Below are 19,835 nucleotides of genomic sequence, written 5' to 3' on the forward strand. Positions count from 1 at the left end.
ACTCTGTCTCTGGTGAATCCTCTCAACCCCACAACTCTGGCCTATACCCCCGTTCCTGTATGTGTAAAGAAATCTTTAAAAAATAAAAATTGGGGGATTTAGTGCTCAACCACCAGTGCCTTGGGAGAAAACACAAGCCCTAGCTGGGAACTTGCAGGATGTAACTTTTCACTATTGGGCCCCAGCCATACCTGGGAAGTACATCCCACCCATTGTTCAGCCACCAGCACCTCTGAGAAGACTGCTGCACCACCATGGGCCTCACAGGCCCTTGCTGTACATCAGGGACCTTCAACAACTCCCCAATAAGCACCCTGACTCCATGCCCAGCTATCAGCTTCTTAAGAGTAGACATAGCCCAGGCAGGCCCTTATGGACCTAGCTTTTCACCATGAGCCCCCAGCCACACCTGGGAAGGCCAATTCAGGGCTCAGACACCATTGCCTCAGGAGCAGACTCAAGCCCCAACCCGGCCACATAAGGCCTCCTTCTATACTGTGGTTCTTCAGCAACCCTCCACCCTCCTGGTCATTAGAAACAGGCCCTGAGTCACTGCTCCTGGGTGAGGCGAAGTCCCAGCAATTCAACCTCCTGACCCAGCATCCCCCTCAGCCCTGTCACCCACCAGAGCAAGGCACAGAAAACTCTAAAGAAATAAATACTAGGAGAAACACAATCAACAAACAGAAGATCAAAATTGAAACTTTAAACAAGAAAATGACAGAATTACAGTAGGAAGCAAAAAATTCAGGGAAAAGTCCCAGAGATAGAATAAATCAAATGGAAGAACAAATCAGTGAACTTGAAGATGAAAAAGAAAAGGAGAGAGCAAACAAAGAATGAAGAAAACACTTCAATAATTATCTAATACCATAAGGAAATGAAATATAAGAACCATAGGAATTCCAGAAGGAGACAAGAGAGAAAATGGAACTGAGAATCTACTTAGGAAAACAGTAGAAAACTTCCCAAACCTGAAGAAGGAAATAAACATAAAAATACAAGAAGTATCACTCAGCCTGTCTGTGCCTCCCAAAAGACCAGGCCCCAGCCTTGGCTAGCAATGCTGTCCCTACATCAGTGACCCTCAACTACATCCAGGTGAGCACACCTGACCTCAACATAGGTCGCAAGCTCCTCCAGAGTGGACAGAGGCACAAGCAGCAAACTTGAACAACCTATTTACTGTATTTCCCAGCCACACTGGAAAATACATCTCACTAAGCTTGGCAGCACCTAACGCACACTGGGCCCTAGCCTGAGCCTTGCAGAGCCATGGCCTACATCAGGGGCCCTCAGTCATCCTGAACAATCTTCAGCAACCCCCAGCCCTCCTGACCACCAGACACAAGGTCTGAGCTTCTGCTCCTGGGAGAGGTGAGGCCCCAACAAATCAGCTCTTGACTCAGCACCACCCTGCCCTCCCATCCACCAGAGTATTGGAGCAGGCTCCAGCACAACCCCAGATCCTACAAGACTTCAGTAACTGTACGCAAAACCAAGTAAACACCTAGAAAAGTAGATGAAAAGGACTCACACATGCAACAATAGCCCTAGCTACAGCACAGCAAACCCAAAGCAAATAATTGGGAAAAAGAAAAATACAAATGACCAATGATGCCTTCAGGGAAACAATGCACTACAGAGAGAAAATCATACCCCAGAAACCAACAAACCATGGAAGAATTCTGTCAGATGAATAATTCAAAACTGCCATAATTAAGAAATTCAAAATATCATTCCACTCCTAGGAATCTACCCAAAGGACACAAAAACATTAATTCAACAGGACACCTGCACCCCTATGTTTATTGCAGCACTTTTTACAATAGAGAAGCTATGGAAACAACCCAAATGTCCCCAAATAGATGACTGTATCAAGAAGATGTGGTACATATACACAATGGAATATTACTCAGCAATCAAAAAATATAAATTCATGCCATTCACAGCAACGTAGATGGAGCTGAAAGGGATTATGGTCAGTGAAATAAGCCAGAAAGAAAAAGAAAAATATTGGATGGTTTCACTTATAGGAGGAATGTAGAGGAAGCAAATAAGGGATGGGGGGGAATAATTGTAATAAATTAAAAATCAAAATCAACCAATTGTAAATCAGAGACATCCTGCGAGGGGAAGGAGGAGGAAGGATCAAAACAGGGGTGGGAAGAGCACAAGGGACTATGGTGATGGGATATGGGTGAATTGGTGATGGGAATTCCATGGAGACTACACCGGAGAGGAAAAAGCATACATTATACAAGAATGATGTAAAATATTAAAAAAAAATTCAAAGTATCAGACAAAACTCAAAAGAGATACATGAGAAGAATCCAACCTTCCCTTCTCAGGGAAACATACCTAACTTCCAAAAATAAACACATATTGAAAGTGTTGGCAAATAATTCTACAAGAAAATGGCTCCCCAAAGAAGGCAGGGGCAGGACCTCCCAGGTGGTGCAGCGGTTAAGCGCTGGGTTGCGAAGCTGCCCGTGGCCTCTGCAGCGCCGGTTCAATCCCCAGCTGCTCCCCGGCCAACGGAGGAGGGTCCCACATGGCGCGCAGACCTCTCCTGCCGCCCGCTGCTCCCCTCAGCAGTGTACTTCGGTCCTTCTGCCTGCTCTGCTCCCCGCTCTGGCTCTGGTGAATCCTCTCACCCTCCGGCGCTTCTGACTGTACCCAGCGCTTGTATAAATAAATAAATCTTTAAAAATAAAAAAAAATAAAAAAAAAAGACGGCAGGGCAGCCATATTTGAATCAGACAAAATAGACTTCAAGCTAAAAAAGGTAAACAAGAAACATAGATGGACACTATGTAATGATCAAAGTGACAACACACCAGGAAAACATACACACATCAATTTATACTCACCAAATGAAGGAGCACCAAAATACATTACACAATTGCTATCATCTCTGAAAACAAACACTGGAGAAAATATGTGGTAAGAGACTTCAACACCCCACTCTCATCAATGGACAAATGAGACAAAAAATAAAAAAGGAAACAACAGCTCTGAATAAAGATCTAGACCACAAGGGCCACACAAACATTTATAGGCCACTGCACCCCCAAAACCAGAATACACTGTTTTCTCAAGTGCACATGAATCATTCTCCAGGATCCACCATCTCCTGGGTCACAAGACCAACGTCAACAAGTACATGAAGACTGAAATTATACCAAGCATCTTCTCTGACCATAAAGACATCAAACTAGAAATTAACTATGAAAAAAAAACCTACATGTGCCCCCATTACATGGATACTGAACAGCATACTCCTAAAAGACCACGGGTTAATAAGGAAGTCAAAGAAGAAATTTAAAAATACTTTCAGACAAATGACAGTGAGGACATAACCTTCCAGGATGTATGGAATACAGCAAAAGCGACACTAAGAAGAAAGCATATAGCCATACAACCTACATCAAGAAACAAGAATGAACCCAAAGAAACAACCTAATCCCCCATCTTGAGGAACAAGAAGAACAACAAAAAACCAAAAAGTCAGTAGAAGAAATAATAAAAATTAAAACAAAAATAAATGATATAAAAATGAAAAGAGTGAAAAAAAAAAAATCGATGAAACCAAAAGCTGGTTCTTTGAAAAAATAAAATAAACCTCTAGCTAGGATCACAAACAAAAAGAGAGAAAATCAATAGGATCACAAATGAAAGAGGAAAAATTACAAAAGTCACAGTAGAAATCTGGAGGATAATCAGATATTACTATGAACAATTACATGCAAACATGTTCAACAATCTAGATGAGATGGACAAATTCTTAGACTTATACAACACCCAAAGCTGAATAAAGAAGACATTGAAAACTTAAACCAATTACAAGCAGCAAAATTGAAACAGTAATCAAAATCATCCCAGAAAAACAAAAGGCCAGGACCAGATGGCTTCACATGCAAATTCTACCAAACTTTCAAAGATGTATTAATGCCTATCCTATAAAAACTCTAACAAAAAAATTGAGAAAGGAATATTACCAAATACATTTTATGAAGCCAACATTATACTAATACCAAAACCTAATAAAGACAATGTAAAAAAAGAAAACAACAGACCAATCTCCATAATGAACATGGATGCTAAAATCCTCAATAAAATCTTAGTATGGACCTCCCTGGTGGCATAGGGGTTAAGTCTCAGCATTATCACCACTATGACCTGAGTTCAATCCCCAGCCAGGGAGATAACCCACATAAGGTACAGCAGACCTCTCCTGTCTCGCTCACTGCTCCCCTTAGCAGTGTATTTCAGTAAGTTAACCTCTTCTGCTCACTACTCTGTCTCTGGTGAATCCTCTCACCCACCACCACCCCCCCCCCACACACACACCTCTTACACCCCAGTTCTGCTATGCATAAATAAATCTTTAAAAAAAAAAAGTAAAATCTTAGCAAACTGAATTCAGCAATGCATCAAAATGAGTATACACCCTGACCACGTGGGATTTACTCCAGGGAAACAAGGATGGTTGAATGTCCAAAAACCAATTAGTGTAATTTACAACATCAACCAAAAAAAAATAAAAAGCATATGATCATATCAATAGATGCTAAGAAAGCATTTGATAAAGTTCAACATCCATTTATGATGAAGAACAGGTGGACTGACTGAAATACACTGCTGAGGGGAGCAGCAGGTGAGACAGGAGAGATCTGCTGTGCCATGTGGGTAGCTCCCTGGCCGGGGATCGAACTCATGCTGCAGTGACTGCGGATAGCTTCACAGTGCTGCGACTTAACCCTTGGTCCCCCAGGGAGGCCCTAACATCATTCTTAATAGTGAAAAACTGAAAGCCTTCAATATCTGGAACAAGACAAGGATGTCTATTCGCGCCACTGCTTTTCAATATAATACTGGAGGGGCCTCCCTGGTGATGCAGCACTATGAAGCTACCCACAGCCACTGCAGCACGAGTTCGATCCCCGGCCAGGGAGGTGACCCACATGGCGCCGCAGACCTCTCCTGACTCGCCCGCTACCCCCGGCCCTCAGCAGTGAATTTCAGTCAATCTGCCTGTTCTGCTCTCTACTCTGTCTCTGGTGAATCCTCTCACCACCCCCCAAAACACACACACCTCTGGCCTGTACCCCAGTTCTTGTATGCAAAAATAAATCTTAAATATATAATACTGGAAGTCTTAGCCAGAGCAATTAGGAAACAGAAAGACATACTAGGAATCCAAATTAGGAAAGAAAAACTATCATTTAGCAGATAAGAGAGAGAACCCTGAAAAATCCATGGAGAAACTAAAATAATCCAGTTTAGTAATGTAGCAGGTTGCAAAATCAATACACAAAAATCAGTACCCTTCCTATATGCAAACATCAGTCTGAAGAAGAAGAAATTAAGGAAACCATCCCATTTGCAATTGTACCCAAAAAACAAACAAACAAACAAACACACTCCTGGGAATAAACCTAACAAAAGAGGCAAAAGACATATACAATAAAAATTACAAAATGCTGTTAAAAGAAATGGAAGACACAAAGAAATGGAAAGACATTCCCTGCTAATGGACTAGAAGAACTAACATCATCAAAATGCCCATCCTACCAAAAACAATTTACAAGAGTCAGTGCAATTCTAATAAAAATTTCAATGGCATTCTTCAAAGAAATGGAACAAACATTGCTAACATTTATATGGAATCACAAAAAAAAAAAAAAAAAAACCCTGAATAGCCAAAGCTCTCCTGACTAAAAAGGGGAAGAACAGAGGTATTACACTCCCAGATTTCACACTATCCTGAAAAATCCATAACAAAAAAACAGCATGGTGTTGGAACAAAAACAGACACACAGACCAATGGAATAGAATTGAATCTGAGAACTAAAACCACACATATATGATAAACTAATATGACAATTGAGAAAACAATATACATTGGAACAAGGAAAGCCTCTTCAATGAATCATGCTGGGAAAACTGGACTGTCACATGCAAAAGAATGAAACTAGCCTACTAAACACAAAGATCAACTCAAAATGGATAAAAAGACTTGACTGTAATACCTGAAACCATAAAATATATAGAAGAAAACATAGGCAAAACACTCCATGACAACCTCAGAAATATCTTTGAAATATCTTTCCTGCAGAAGCAAGGAAAAAGGAAAAAAAAAAAACAGCTGGGACTACATCATACTAAAAAGTTGTACAGCAAAAATTACAGTAACTAAAACAAAGACTTCCTACTGAATGGGAGAAAATAACTGCACATCATACAAATGATAAAGGACTGATATCAAAGACCTACAGAGTTAACACAATCAATAAAAACAAAGCAAACATCCAGTCAAAAAATGAGTGGAAGAGCTAAAAAAACACTTCTCAAAAAAAAAAAAACTGCAAATGGCCAAGAAGCACAAGAAAAAATGTTCACTGTTTTCAGGGAGATGCAAATCAAAACCACAATGAGATACCACCTCACACCTGTGAGAATGACCCATATTTAAAAAACAAAAACAAACTAGAAACGACAAATGCTAGGATGTGGTGTAAAAGGAACCCTCCTACCCTGCTGGTGGGAATGCAAAGTGGTCCAGTCACTCTGGAAAGCTGTGTGGAGGTTCCTCAAAATACTAAAAATGGAGCTACCATATGATCCAGCAATTCCACTCCTAACAATCTACCCAAAGAACACAAAAACACTAATTTGAAAGGAAACCTGCACTCCTGTGTTAATTGCAGCACTATATTTACAATAGTTAATATATGGAAACCCAAATGTCCCCAAACAGATGAATGGCTCAAGAGGATATAACACATATACACGGAAGACTACTCAGTGATCAAAAGATAAACTCATGCCATTCCTGGCAACGTGGATGGAGTGAAAGGGATTATTCTAAGTGAACCAGAAGAAGAAAGATAAATACTGGATGGTTTCACTTATATGTGGAATCTAGAAAACTAAACAAACGATTAAACAAAGACAAACTGTAAAACCCTTGAAAGCAGATTGTAGCTCTGCTTCACTCACGGTGGAGAGGAAGCAGAGACCGAGGGGAGAGTAGAGAACAGGGGTGAGGTATGCAAGATGGAGGGTAGTGGAGGACTGTGGGCATTTTGGGGGTGGGAAAACTATGGTAAACTCACCTGAGGGGAGAAATCCTATATTGTGAAAAAATAAACAAGGATCTTTTTTTTTTTTAAAGGGGACATTTGGTCTGAATTGCTTAAATTTCCTACCTTCTCACATTTGGCCTGCATTCTTAAACATCCAAATGCCCATCAAACCCACCCAAATATTTTGCCTCAGGCCCAGATTGAGAAGCAACCTCAGGTTCAAAGTGAAATCCTCCTGCTGTTTCCTAAACCTCTTTACCTGTTCTCTCCTCATGAAAATTTTCCAAAGAGTAATTCACCTCCTTTGTCTTCTCAATTGACTGCGTTCTGGAGTTTATTCCCACCATTGTAATTAAACTTATTTCTCCAAATAAAATGAGCACTGAATTCCTTTTTCCAAATTCCATGTCACTTTTTTTTTGTCTCTGCCTCATGGACCTCTCTAACAATGTGAATTATTCTCGTCTAAGAACTCACAATCTGCACCAGATACATCAGACTCTCCCCGTTTCTCTTCCTATGTCTAGCCCCTAAAATCCCATCCTCAGCCCCAAGTTTTTGTCCATGGTTCATTGCTATTCTCAATTTACCCATCCTTGGAGAACACATCCATTCTCCTAGTTATTCTAGACAGAGAATTCGCAAATCAGAACGTTCAACCCATCTTTTTTGTCCAAGCTTAAGACTTACCTATTCTGCTGAACATTTTTATGAGACAGTCACACAAGGACCTAATTATAATGTGCCCAAGATTAAGCCCATGTCCTATCCCTAAAATTTACTTGGTAGCACTAGTATCAGTAAATTGTGCTAGGTGGTAACCTGAAAGGCATTCAAGTACTGCTCCCCCATACCCACACACTCACTTTCCTTACATCTGATCACCAGGTCTTGCCTATTTCATCTCCCAAATACTTTTCAAATTTATTTCTGATTTTCCTCCTCAAATACAAGTTGAGAACACCATCACCCCTTTACTGAACTACTGCAAGCATCTCCCCATCTAAACTCCAATCTCCTTGTTCACCCCTTGTATTAGGGTAACCAACTGTCTGCATTTAATTAGGACCCGCCCAGTTTTAACCCTGAAAATCCCACCACCCCCAAATCCCTCATCTGTTTTTATTTGCAAATAAAACTAGATTAAGCATATTATCAAAAATACATGGGCCTCACTTCAGTGACTCAGTTCTGCCTGCAAATTTCATCTCTGCCCTTCACTCTCTGACAGGAATACCAGCTGCTAGCAATCACACACACCTACGAGCTTCTCCAGAAAGAGATTCCCTTTTCTGTCAGAAAAGTCTCAGGAACAGCTTAGGTTGGTTCATTTGCTGTTTCATTATCTATCCCCAAACCAATCACGATGGCTAGCAGGACTGGCTGGGCATGTATTACAGATCTACCCTTGAGGCTGGAGTGTGGGGTACTAACAAGAAAGCAGGCGCAGAAAGGGGGAGGGAGGGACAATGAGCAGCTGGACCTTTAATTACACTCCCCTCAAATCCCACTCAGCAAACTGTAACCTGAGCAATTGAATCCACGTGAGAAGAGTGAACCACAGAATATCCACAGACCATTTTATTTTTCTACATAAAATCCTCCAAGCACCCTGAGTGGCTGCAGGACAAAGCCCATGCTCCTTGGAAGGGCACAAAAGAAACTCTGATCTGTCTACCTTTTCAGCCTACCTTCCTCCACTCCCTCAACACTTAATTCTCTAGCATACTAAGAGACCCTCATGCACCACCCCCTTCTCCCCGGACTAATTCCTAACCATGCTGCAAGGCTCTGGAAGGCGACCACATTACCATGCACGTGTGCATGAGTGCGTTTATAGTCACACAGATGAGTGCAGTTGCACACACTCACATGCCCACGAATATGCACACTACGTACTCACACACCACACCACCCTCCACCCAAACTTGCCATGATACCACATCAACTTGAAAATTATCTGTGTTCTGTCTACTTCCTATACAAGGTAGAAACTGCCATCATCATTTTTATATCGTGAGGTCTAGCAAGTACTTGGCACACACTATGTGCTCAACCTTTAATTTTGAGCAAACTGTTGTTATAATCCAAAGGAGTGATAAAGAACTTAATTATGTTAATGAAATGGAGAAGAGAAACTAGATTAATGGGAATTAATATTTAATTGGATTCTGTCTTTCCATATTTAGTTGTTAGGGTAGCCACACAGTTGACTGGGGTTTTCCTTCTTATTTAAATCACCCTCTAATTTGCAAACGTGAAATAATTACACAGAATATGGACATGCATAGAAAATTACCCACTCTGGGAGATAACATACTGAGTACCTCCAAGGACTATGTTCTAGCCATGCTTCCTTTAATCCTCACAACAACCAATAAAATAAACCTTATTTTCTCCACTTTTCAGGAGAAATAGCAGGCTTGAAGAAGTTACACTAACTTTCCCAAGTTACAGATAGGCTCCAGGACCCAAGCAAGGTCAGGTCTGTCTTGCTCTAAAAACCTTTTGCTTTAACTGCTATACTCTTTCTCTTTTGCCACCTCTGTCCTTAACAGTTACACAAACAAAATGAAACCAGAAGGTTCTTCCCAGAAGAGCAATTTCTTAAGGACTGATTATTTTGATGATTGTATTATGATTATAAAATGGTGACATAATCATGTGCTAAGTGTTGATACTAAGAAAGTTTGCTGCTTCTCTGCATAAGTCCTTTTTCAGATGTTAAATTGTTGAAAAAATGTTGGCATGAAATCACCCAGGGACACAAAAAAACTCACTTTTCCTGTGATGAGATTCTAAGACACAAGAGAACAATTCTTAGAATTCCCTCCTCCTGCTTCATGTCTCCCTTAGTTTTCCTGAGGCTCTGCCCCACTTATTGAGTAAGTGAAAAATTAGATCTTATTAGTTTCGTCTTCCCCCAGGCTAGACTCTGCTGGCGGCCGCCTTGAGAGGCAACTCTAGTGTAAAGAGGACCAAAGTCACAGTAAAATTCTGATTTTTCCCACTTTGCCAGACAACTACAGAGGAGTCTTTTCCTCTCTTTGGGCTTCAATTGCTTTAGCAAGGACTCAAATGAATCAATGCATGCAAAAACATATTAGCAGCCAGAAAACGCCGAGTAGATGTTAAGACAAATAGAAACTGACTCCCTACCTTATGTGTGACACTGGCAGTCCTCTGCCTTTTATCATGCTGATCAGCTTCTTTCTTGTCTTATCCAATCGTCCAGTGCTGTGTCTGCCACACAGGGGACTGTTGGTCCATCAGTTAAGGCAACACTAAGAGCCAGTATTTGTGGGCTCTCCTACCTTCTGTGGTTCTTGTAACTTGCGCGGTAGTCAACTTTTTAAACTAGTAAATTCTAACTCTGTGCCCAGGTAGCAAAATGGTCAGTTTATACCTCTTCCCTAGGAATCTCATCAAGCTTTACAGAGAAATATATATGCCTCAGCTCCTGGTGAACTAGAAACTACATCAAGGAAATGAAAGCGTCTCCCGTTTGTCACCCTCTTCTCCTGCAATTCATGGAGTAACTGCTTAGTTTCAGCTGGAACAGTGGAGTTTCTCAAACTTCGCGCATATAAGAATCACCTGAATTACTTGTTAAAAAAGTTCTGAGCTTTATCCCAGCCCTGCTTGATCTGAAGCTCTTGCAGAGGAGTCTTAAAGCTGTATTGCTTAGTTTTTGAAGCTGTGTTTTTGACAAACACCCTCCAACCCAGGTCTTTTATTCTCATCAGAACAGTAAGAAAAAGTGTGATACCTCATTTCACACAGAAAGGTTCTGAGCTTCAGACTAAGAAAGTAATTGTTGGAGGGTGGAAGGGAGGTAGATTTTTCTAAAAAAATTTCTCCATGTTTAAATATTGGCACTTGATAAAAAAAGAAACACAACTAAACATTGTGCAAGCCAAATTTTTCTTGGCTACCAGTTGCCAATCTCACATGAGAACTTTATAAACCAGTTTCATCATTTTCTTCTCTCACAGTGGTGATAGCACACTGACTCTACTGTTTTAAGTCATTTTTACATGGCTTTTTATCACTTAATGAGAAAAAGACTGGCTTGCAGGGTCCTTCATGATCTTCCCACCTTTCTCACTTCGCCACCTCTTTTTTGAGAACATGGATTCTCGCGCCAGCCTGCCCCAGTTGGCATCCTGGATTTGCTCCTTACTATGTAACTCTGGGCAAATTATTCTATATGCATCAGTTTCTTCCCCTCCTAAATGGAGACAATATTAGTACCTATTTCACAGGGTTGTCATGAATCCTAATGGGTTACTATAAGATGCTGAAAACATTTTCAGCATGTGAAAAACCCCATAAATGCTGGGTTGCCCCCAAAAGCTAGTCCCAAATACGCCTCAAATTTTTATCCTAGAGAACTGCAGTTAGCCCCTCCTGGGGCAAATACCCTTAACAGTTCCTGGAAGATCTCTTCATTCTTCAGAATCACTGGGCCTACTGGCAGCCCTTCCCTGGCCCTAGGAGTACTTAGGCCTTGAATGTAAACAATCTTTCATCACAGTTCACCTTGGACTGCAGGTGTCAGGCATCTCCACTAAATGATGCTTGTCCTTGAAGGTGGAGACCACGTTTTTTACTTTTGTAGCCCGCAAACTTTACACAATGCAGGTCTGTAGATTTTCAGTAAGGAGTGTTAAAGGAATGCATGCGCTCATATGATTTCCTTATTTGATTATAAATTTTTTAAGGACAAGTACTCCTATATGCTACATCTATGTATTCTCTGAAACACCTACCAGAATTTTATTTCATATTCAATGATAAAGTAGCTTGTGCTCTGAGAGACACAATGGTAGCCTCTGGTCAAAAAGCTTACAACGTTTTCCTACTTTCCACCACTATATGCCCTCCAGAGATTTCTACCTTTTTGAACTCCCATAGCAGTTCTCTGGACCTTATGTTACTGGATAGCAGTTCTCTGGACCTTATGTTACTGGATATGTTTTGCTTTGTATCTTTCGTTATACAAGTCTTACTATTTTTCTTAACTATGAATTCCAGAGTGTGTCTGATATTTTTTGTTGACTTCATTATAACCAGCACAGACCCTTGCCCAAAGTTAGTACTCATTCAATATTTCTCAGTGGTCTTCACAGTTTCTTGTACTTATCTAAGGACTATTAAAAAAAAAAATCAACTCAATTTGAGGGACACTTATCTGGTGTGATATGACACCATTGAGAGTTTTGTTCAGTTGAAGGAACACACCTCACTGCTTGCAGACTTTCACCACATATCAAAGAATAAAATTTAACTCATATAGTTGAAAAGTGAGGAAACAATGATTACACAAGGGTTACCGTAAGTCATCTCAAAACATGCTTTGGAAATGTTTCCAATTGACATTGTACAAACAGCTCTTTCCTAGAAATGACCCTTTTTTTCTTTATTTGGGAAATAACATGTATTATAGGAGATCAGCAATCTTCATGGGTTCTTTCATTATGGAAATAGAATTTATCAAAGGCCTTGGTTAATTGCAGGAAGGAGGAAGCACTCCTATTTATAACAATGAGAAGTTGTCAGTGGAAAAAAATAGGTATTTTCCACCTAAAACACACCTTAAGAAGACAAGGGGGTTTTGTTCTTGTAACACTTCCACCTACTTACATTAAATGTTGTTTAATGCTATAACTGAAGAAAATTAGCATTATTTAGAGGTAGCAGCTTCCAGGTAATTACACACTTGTTTACAATTAACTCAACTGTCTCATGATTAGATTTTTCAAAGCTGTGTTGATTATGTTGAATCAGGACATAACATCAGTTAGAGCTTGAAAACAATATCATCTCATGAATTTTTGAGATTTTTCTGGAACAAAACCATCCAAATAATGCATACTTCATATCGCAAAGCACTGTGAATTTCAGAGATTTGAAACTCCTTAAGATATATACACTGTACTGTTAAAAACAGCAAATCTCTCTGATGCCCTAAGTTCCCCTGCTGCTGTAACTTGAGTTTCAGTGAGAGACACACTATATTGAGCACTTACCATATGCCATGTAGATTGCATTCATTTCTGTATCATTGACTTAGTCAAGAAATATTAATTCCACACCTACTGCAAAAGGATGGGCTACAATTAGCAGCCATTATTTCCTACCTTCAGGGAACTTACAGTCTCCTAGGAGAAGGACCAACTCTGTACCAAGGATAATTTTACCTGTTTTACAGATGAGGAAAATATGATGCAGAGTGACTAATACAAGCTCCTTCCTGTGCTCTTCTGATCAAAGAAAGCTGCTTCTCTCCACTCTTCCTTCCTAGTTTTTAATCCAGTCACCTTTGCAGAGGGTGTTTAATCAAGTAGTCATGGACAAGAATTGAAAATCTTTGCTGTAATAGGAAGATGCAAATTCTCCTGTTTAAAATTCATTGCTCTCATTTGGCAATACAAAAAACAAATATTGAATACAAACTATGTATATTGTGAATTGGGCACAAGCATAAACAAGTCCTAAAATCCACATTTCTAGCATGTGTGGGAAAACAAAGATAATTGCAAGGTGAAGGAATTCTGGGTCTAAGTTATTCATAAGAAATGCAGAAACTTGGATCTTTTTTGTTACTATCAGTTGGTTTGGTTTCTGTCCTCTGATCTTCTACATTTTTCCTGATTGAATATAGTCATGACAAGGATGGGAGACAGATGGCAGGAGATTAATGGGCAGTATGGTTTGAGAAGTCAAGAAAAATCCTGTGGACTACTTACATTATGTATTGCCTCGGTAAATATTTTGGCTTTCTTTGGCTACACCTCCATTTAATTATTGCAGTTAATTATCAATGGCCTGTTCCAACTAAAAGAAAATTGTTTTGCGTCTGAAGCCTTTCATTTCTTTTTCTTTCTACCATTTCTCCCATCAGATATAATTTAACCAGACTCCTCAAAACCAAAGCAGAAATGTTCAGCTGGAAGGTATGCAGTCCTAGAAAGAGTATAAGGGCACAAATCTTTACCAGGCTACCTATCCCCTAAATATGGGTCTGCAAAATGCACAACCTGGGACTGTGAGTCACTTCCTAATTGTCCTTCATACCTACAGCCTCTTATCACAATAACCCTTCTTTCAGTCTCTGTCTTACCTTCGTAAAACACTGCCAACTGTCCAAAGTTAACAGAAGGAAGCCCACATGCCTAAGGGTGACACAGAATGTTCTTTCTAGTCTGATCCCCACCTTTTCAACCTTCTCTTTCTACACAAGAGGCACACACAGAATCACTCTTTGTTCCCTAAACAGGTTTTTGGTCTTTCAGGCCACCACACCTTTGCACAAAGTAGTGGCGATGCTAGCAATATCCTTTTCCTCTCTCTAGCTGCAGAAATGAGAATCATATTTTAAGATCCAAATAAAATGATCTCTCCCCAGTAAAAACCTCACTGGTCTTACAGGTAGCTGTCATCACTCTTCTCGGCTTTCATAGCATTTTGCATATAACCTTATTGTAAGATTAATACTTAACTGCAATAATTTACTAGTTTTTGCAAGTTCAGTTTCTTAACACTTTCATAACTGCAACCCCACTCCTCACAAATCACCTTTGTTTTTCTGACTTAGAATGTAGCATAGAGAAAGGCATCAGTAAAATGTCTATTCAATAGCAAAAAAATAAAATTATGCCATGTTGACTTCAAATGATTATAAGTGGGAAATGTACATACATATTTATGTGTAGACACATATACCATTATAGGATTTCAGAGGGTTTTGATTTTTCCATATGAAGTGTTTAAAGTCCAGTTAAAAGAAACAAATACACATGAAGAAATGATGCAATTGTTCCATACCAGTTTATTGTAGGTATTGTGTTTCAAAAAATTTATAGCATAAATAACCTTTCATGTCATAAAATAACTTAGTACAATTTATAATAAAACTTTGAGAATTTAACATCTCATCAAAATACAATAAAATATGGTTTTAAAATATGATTAACCCTTTCTGCTTTTCTTTTGCTTGAGGGCATATAAACCAAAAGTACCCAACTACGGCCAAACATTTAAACTTTAACAAAGCATATTTGGTTTATTTTAATGTAACTCAACCATCCTAATTTAATACATAGTTTGTTGTCCTTCCTGTGTGGTTCTTTGTAATTTTTGTTCTTTTGACTTGTATTTGTTTCAACACAGCTTCCTTCTTCATTTTCAACTCTTTCCATCTGCAAAGTCATCTTATCTCCGGGCCCCCAGAACATGTAGTTGAACTCACTCAGCCCCTTGACATCAGTTTCTGTAATCCTTGCATCAGTGTAGGGAGTAACTGCTTGAGTAACTACAAAGGTATTTCAAAACTTCAGTGCAATTTGGTTCAGTTATTTTCATTCAGATGCCATCACCGTTCAGGGAGATTAATCACTGGAACCCACTGATCCATGTAGCGACTTTCCCGGCAAAAACAAATAAGTTGACTTAAGGCAGGATCTTTCCATTGTGATGAATGTGGATTCTGGTAACAAAATTAGAAAGAATTTACTGAAAAGAAAAAACTCAGCATTTGCTAAGAATTACACCACTCTTGAGGAGAAGATACTTGAACATTTTATACTTTGGCTGTGTGAGGTGGAGACAATCACGAAAAATAAAAATTTATTTGAGGTTAACTGGGTGCTCTGCAAAATCATTCTAATTCTTCTAAAAATGTACTATGCAAAGTCTGAACACAGGCAATCCACTGAACCATATGCATATGTTTGCATGATAACAGTAATCTGTTTTACATGAGTATCATTCACAGGTTTGTCCTACCAAACTTGCACCCTGGCGGAGACCTGAGCAAAACAATTTGGAGAAATATTTCCAAGTTGTGTATAAAAAGCTGAGAGCTGCATGGCAGTTAGCTAGAATTGCCACCTGTTTCCCTCCCAAAAGACAGAGTAGTATGTTTTAGGAGTAGCAAAATAACTATGCTGCCACCTAACTAGACCAGTCAAAGAGTAGTAAAATGTAAAAACCAAAGCTCTCACATTTCTGAAAATCAAGTCACTTAGCTACCAGACGCTTTTATCAGGAAAAAAGGTCCATTAAAAAAGTGCAAGATTGCAAAGAAAAAATTTCCACTCTATCCTCTTAATGTATTTCTAGGGAATTAATAAGGTCTGTCTCCTACACCATTTCTATTTTTAGCTTTGACTGGCAGAGAATGAAGCTGACTCCTTAATGAGGGTGAGCCAGGAATTTATTTGGCTTTATCTAATCTGCCCTGCTAAAGGAATTAGTCACAGGAGGTAGTGCAGATGTAGGTAGGGAGTAGCTGGGCTGACAGTGCTGACTCACAAGGATCCCTTCCGCTGCTGGCAGCCTCCAACGTGCTTAGACATGTTCTGTACCAGAGAAAATCCCGATGATGAAACTAACACATCTCGGCTGAAAGTCCAGCCACACTCTCCAGGTTGCCATGCTCTTGACCCCCGCCTGTTCTAGATTCTAGATCTGCAGGAAGACAACCTGGCCGGTGCGCACTTCCTTGCAGAGCTCTAACCCCGAGGGCCAGCAGTCCCGATCTCTTACCGTCACCAGCACGCAATGCAGATCCGGGGGCTGCTGGGCGCCCTCGTCGGGCTCCAGGAGCAGGAGCTCCGCCAGGCGGCCCGGGTTGCTGACGCGCAGGATGTTAATGTCGTTCTCGCAGCAGAACGCCTGGATCAGGGTGAAGTGGATCTGCAAAGCCACGTCCCTGTCGTCGTCCTCGTCGGCCGCCAGCAGGCACAGCACCACGTTGTCGGGGTCGCTGCGGGCAGCAGGCGGAGCGGTGAGCGCAGCGGTGGCCCTCGCCACGGGGGGCGCCCCCCAAGTCCCAGGGATCGCGCCCCGGTGCGCCCACTCCCCGCCAGGCAGGCAAACAGCCACCCCACCCCGTAGATGCGAGGCGGCAGGGACCGCGCGGCGGGTTAAGGGGCGACCCACCCACCGGGCTGGGGCGCGCAGAGGTGCACGCGGGGGACCCACTTACACGTTGAGCAGCTTGGCCGCCTCGTACACCCCGACGGTGATGGTGCGCTGACTCAGGGCTTTGCTGAGCACTTCCTCGAGGGCATCCCCCACCTTATCCATCCTGCACGCGGGCGGGACAAGGGGGGGGTCCGTCAGCCTGGACCTTCTCCCTAGGGACCCCCGCCGCCCCGCGCCCCGCCCCGCGACCCTCCCTGGCGCATGCACGCGCCGCCGCGCGCCTCGGCCCGCCTGCAAACCCCGGGGTGCGTCCGCCCCGGACCGTCACCCCCCATGACCCTTCGCACGCTCAGAGCCGAGCGTCCCGCGGGGAGACCCAGGAGTGTCACCCGCCGCCCTCCCCTCAGGGCACGGCACGTCCCTGGCGCTGGGCGCAGCAGCCGGAGGTGCCCAGCCGCGGGGGCCGGACGGGCAGGGACGGCCGCTTCTGCCCTCGCCAAGGCCCGGAGAGGCTCGGTCAGGTGCGGGGCGCGCGCTCCGTCCCCCCGCGCCGCCGGGGGCCTGCCCCAAGGAGAAGGGCGGGAGGCGCCCTCTGCAAACTTGGAACGGCTCGCCCCCCTGCACGCCTTCCACAGCCCGCAGAGGCTTACAGCGGCGGCACTTGAGGGAGAGGCGCCGGCGCACTCACCTTTCGGTCTTCTGCTCGCCAGTCGCGAATTCCTCCAAAGTCATATTGCAACTGCAGAGCCCCCACAGAGAGAGCGGCGTGCGGGCTGCTCCTGCCACCGCGGCGCGCGGGCGCCCGCTCTCTGCGCTCCCTCAGGCTTCACTTCAGCGCCCGCGCCGCGCCGACCGGCCCTCCCCGCGCTCGCTCGCCCGCCCGCTCCCGGCCCCGAGCCGCGCACCCGCCCAGACGCGCACTCGGCAGCTGCCTCACAGCCACTGAAGGACAAAGGCCTGGCTGGCGAGAGTTATCCTGCCTCGCCTAGCCAACCACCGCCCGCCTCATTTGCATGCGTGCAGCCATTGGCTATGCAAATAAGCCTGGGCCGACAATTTGACCCCAGCTCCTAGAACTGGGCGGGGAGGAGCGGAAGGGGGCGGAGCACACGGAAGGGATGCCTAAGGGGCGGAGGCGGTGCGGGGCTCCGGGAGGGCCAGGTCCCAAGCGCAGTACTTATCCTGTTGGGCCGGTCCAGAGCAGAGGAGGTGTTTTCTGTGCAGGCTGCCAAATGTTTTTCTAGTTGGTGCACATTTTTTTATAGTCGTTTCATGTCTTTTGTTTTTAGGGGTTGCTATTAAAATCTATTTCCAGGGTTAATGCACCAAAGTCTAGTAATTATTAGTAAGCAGGTTACATAAAAACAGTGTGTCCAGACCTCTGGGGCAAAGTTTACCTCAGAAGTGTTGTTTATGTAAGTTTAAGCAAAGCTGCTTATTAGTAGTAGTAGTATTTCGGTGCCTTGATGGCTGGTTTGATTTATTTTTGGAAGGTTGCAAGGGTTGGAGGCTCAAAAAAGAAAAATCAACACATTTGTGTTTGTTAGTGGCAGGGAACCAAGTTGGGATTTTTTCCACAGAAAGCAAAAAAGCTTCCCACCTGCCTAATGCAACTCTGAAAAACTGCGTTCATGAGGAGCTGATGACGCCTTGTGTGTATCCTAGCCTTAGCACCCAAATTCACCTTTCTCAGGGAGCCTTTCCTGAAGGAAGATGCCTGTGCACCCTCAGCTGCTAAGAGACAAATGTGTGACACCCACACTCGCCACAAGTCTAAATTCAAAATGCTCTCAATATGCCCTAAGCTTTCTTTCATAAGGCAAGTATGTCACTACCTTTCACAGAGAGCCTATGATCTCACTAAATTATTGATGTTAGATGCTGAATCATGAAGCTGAAGCTATAGGACCTTTTAGTCATATGCTAAAATTTCACCTTTGAGATAATGGCCACCTGTGGCTGGAAAGCAAGCAGTAGTTACATATTTTTAAAAAGCAAACTTTAATGTGTATACTTTCACTGAATAAGCTGAAAGTTCTTCCCTTATTTTTAACGAGTTTATGCAATAAATGCAAAAACATTCCTGAAACATACTGAAGTCACCAAAATGTTTTGAATACCCCACATGTTGGCATTCAAAACAGTGTTTGCATTATTAAGGTCACCATAGAGCTAAAGTGAATTTTTGCAGAAGTACATGGGAGTTTCTGCAACTGCATGTTTCCATCATTCTAGACAAAATATTCTCTAGCTCTCTTGATCTTAATTTAGATGAATTAAGTGCCATTTTGCACTTAATCCATAGCTGCTTTGTTAGCAAGAGGCTATGTTTGAGTAAAGGAACCATGGTGGCCAATGCATAATTTACCCAAGGGTGTTTGTGCATTTCATATCTATGCCTTAAATCTTAATATGTGATAGCTTATTAAAGAATTCTTAAAATTGACATTTAGGTAGATACTGAGGCACTTTCAGTTTTGCAAAAAAAAAAAAAAACCTAAATTACACAATCTGGCTTGACTCATCATTTGAACATTTTTGAACTCTTCCATAGAACTCCAAGGTTCCATCCACTAGGCATTTCTTAGAGCTTCCTTGGAAGAAAGTGTGAGCACAAGAAACTTACAAAAAATTAGGGAATGGTGAGTTTCTTGACAGCAAGAACTGTTACTTCATCAACTTGGTATTCTCAGCACCTAGTGCAATTACTGCATTTAGTAGAAGCACAGTCAATGTGTGTTGAATTGAATAAAATCTGAAAGTTAAAAAAGATCTCAGAATCCAGCAATCCTGGGCATTGCATGAATTTTC

The 19,835-nt window shown here is 42.2% G+C and overlaps 1 protein-coding gene across 1 annotated transcript; it reads right to left on the reverse strand.

The window, feature by feature from the left end:
- Positions 1–15,253: 15,253 nt before the first annotated feature.
- Positions 15,254–17,907, reverse strand: GADD45A (growth arrest and DNA damage inducible alpha). Its single transcript, XM_037498572.1, has 4 exons — positions 17,713–17,907; positions 17,086–17,187; positions 16,644–16,863; positions 15,254–15,582 (listed from the first exon to the last, which is right to left on the reverse strand). Exons 1-4 carry the CDS (start codon positions 17,754–17,756, stop codon positions 15,469–15,471), a joined length of 480 nt encoding a protein of 159 aa, XP_037354469.1. The 5' UTR covers positions 17,757–17,907; the 3' UTR covers positions 15,254–15,468.
- Between the last annotated feature and the right edge of the window lie 1,928 nt (positions 17,908–19,835).

This window comes from Talpa occidentalis, unplaced genomic scaffold, assembly GCF_014898055.3.
Source record: "Talpa occidentalis isolate TD23 unplaced genomic scaffold, MPIMG_talOcc4v2.1 talOcc4.9, whole genome shotgun sequence".
In the NCBI taxonomy this organism is placed as follows: domain Eukaryota; kingdom Metazoa; phylum Chordata; class Mammalia; order Eulipotyphla; family Talpidae; genus Talpa; species Talpa occidentalis.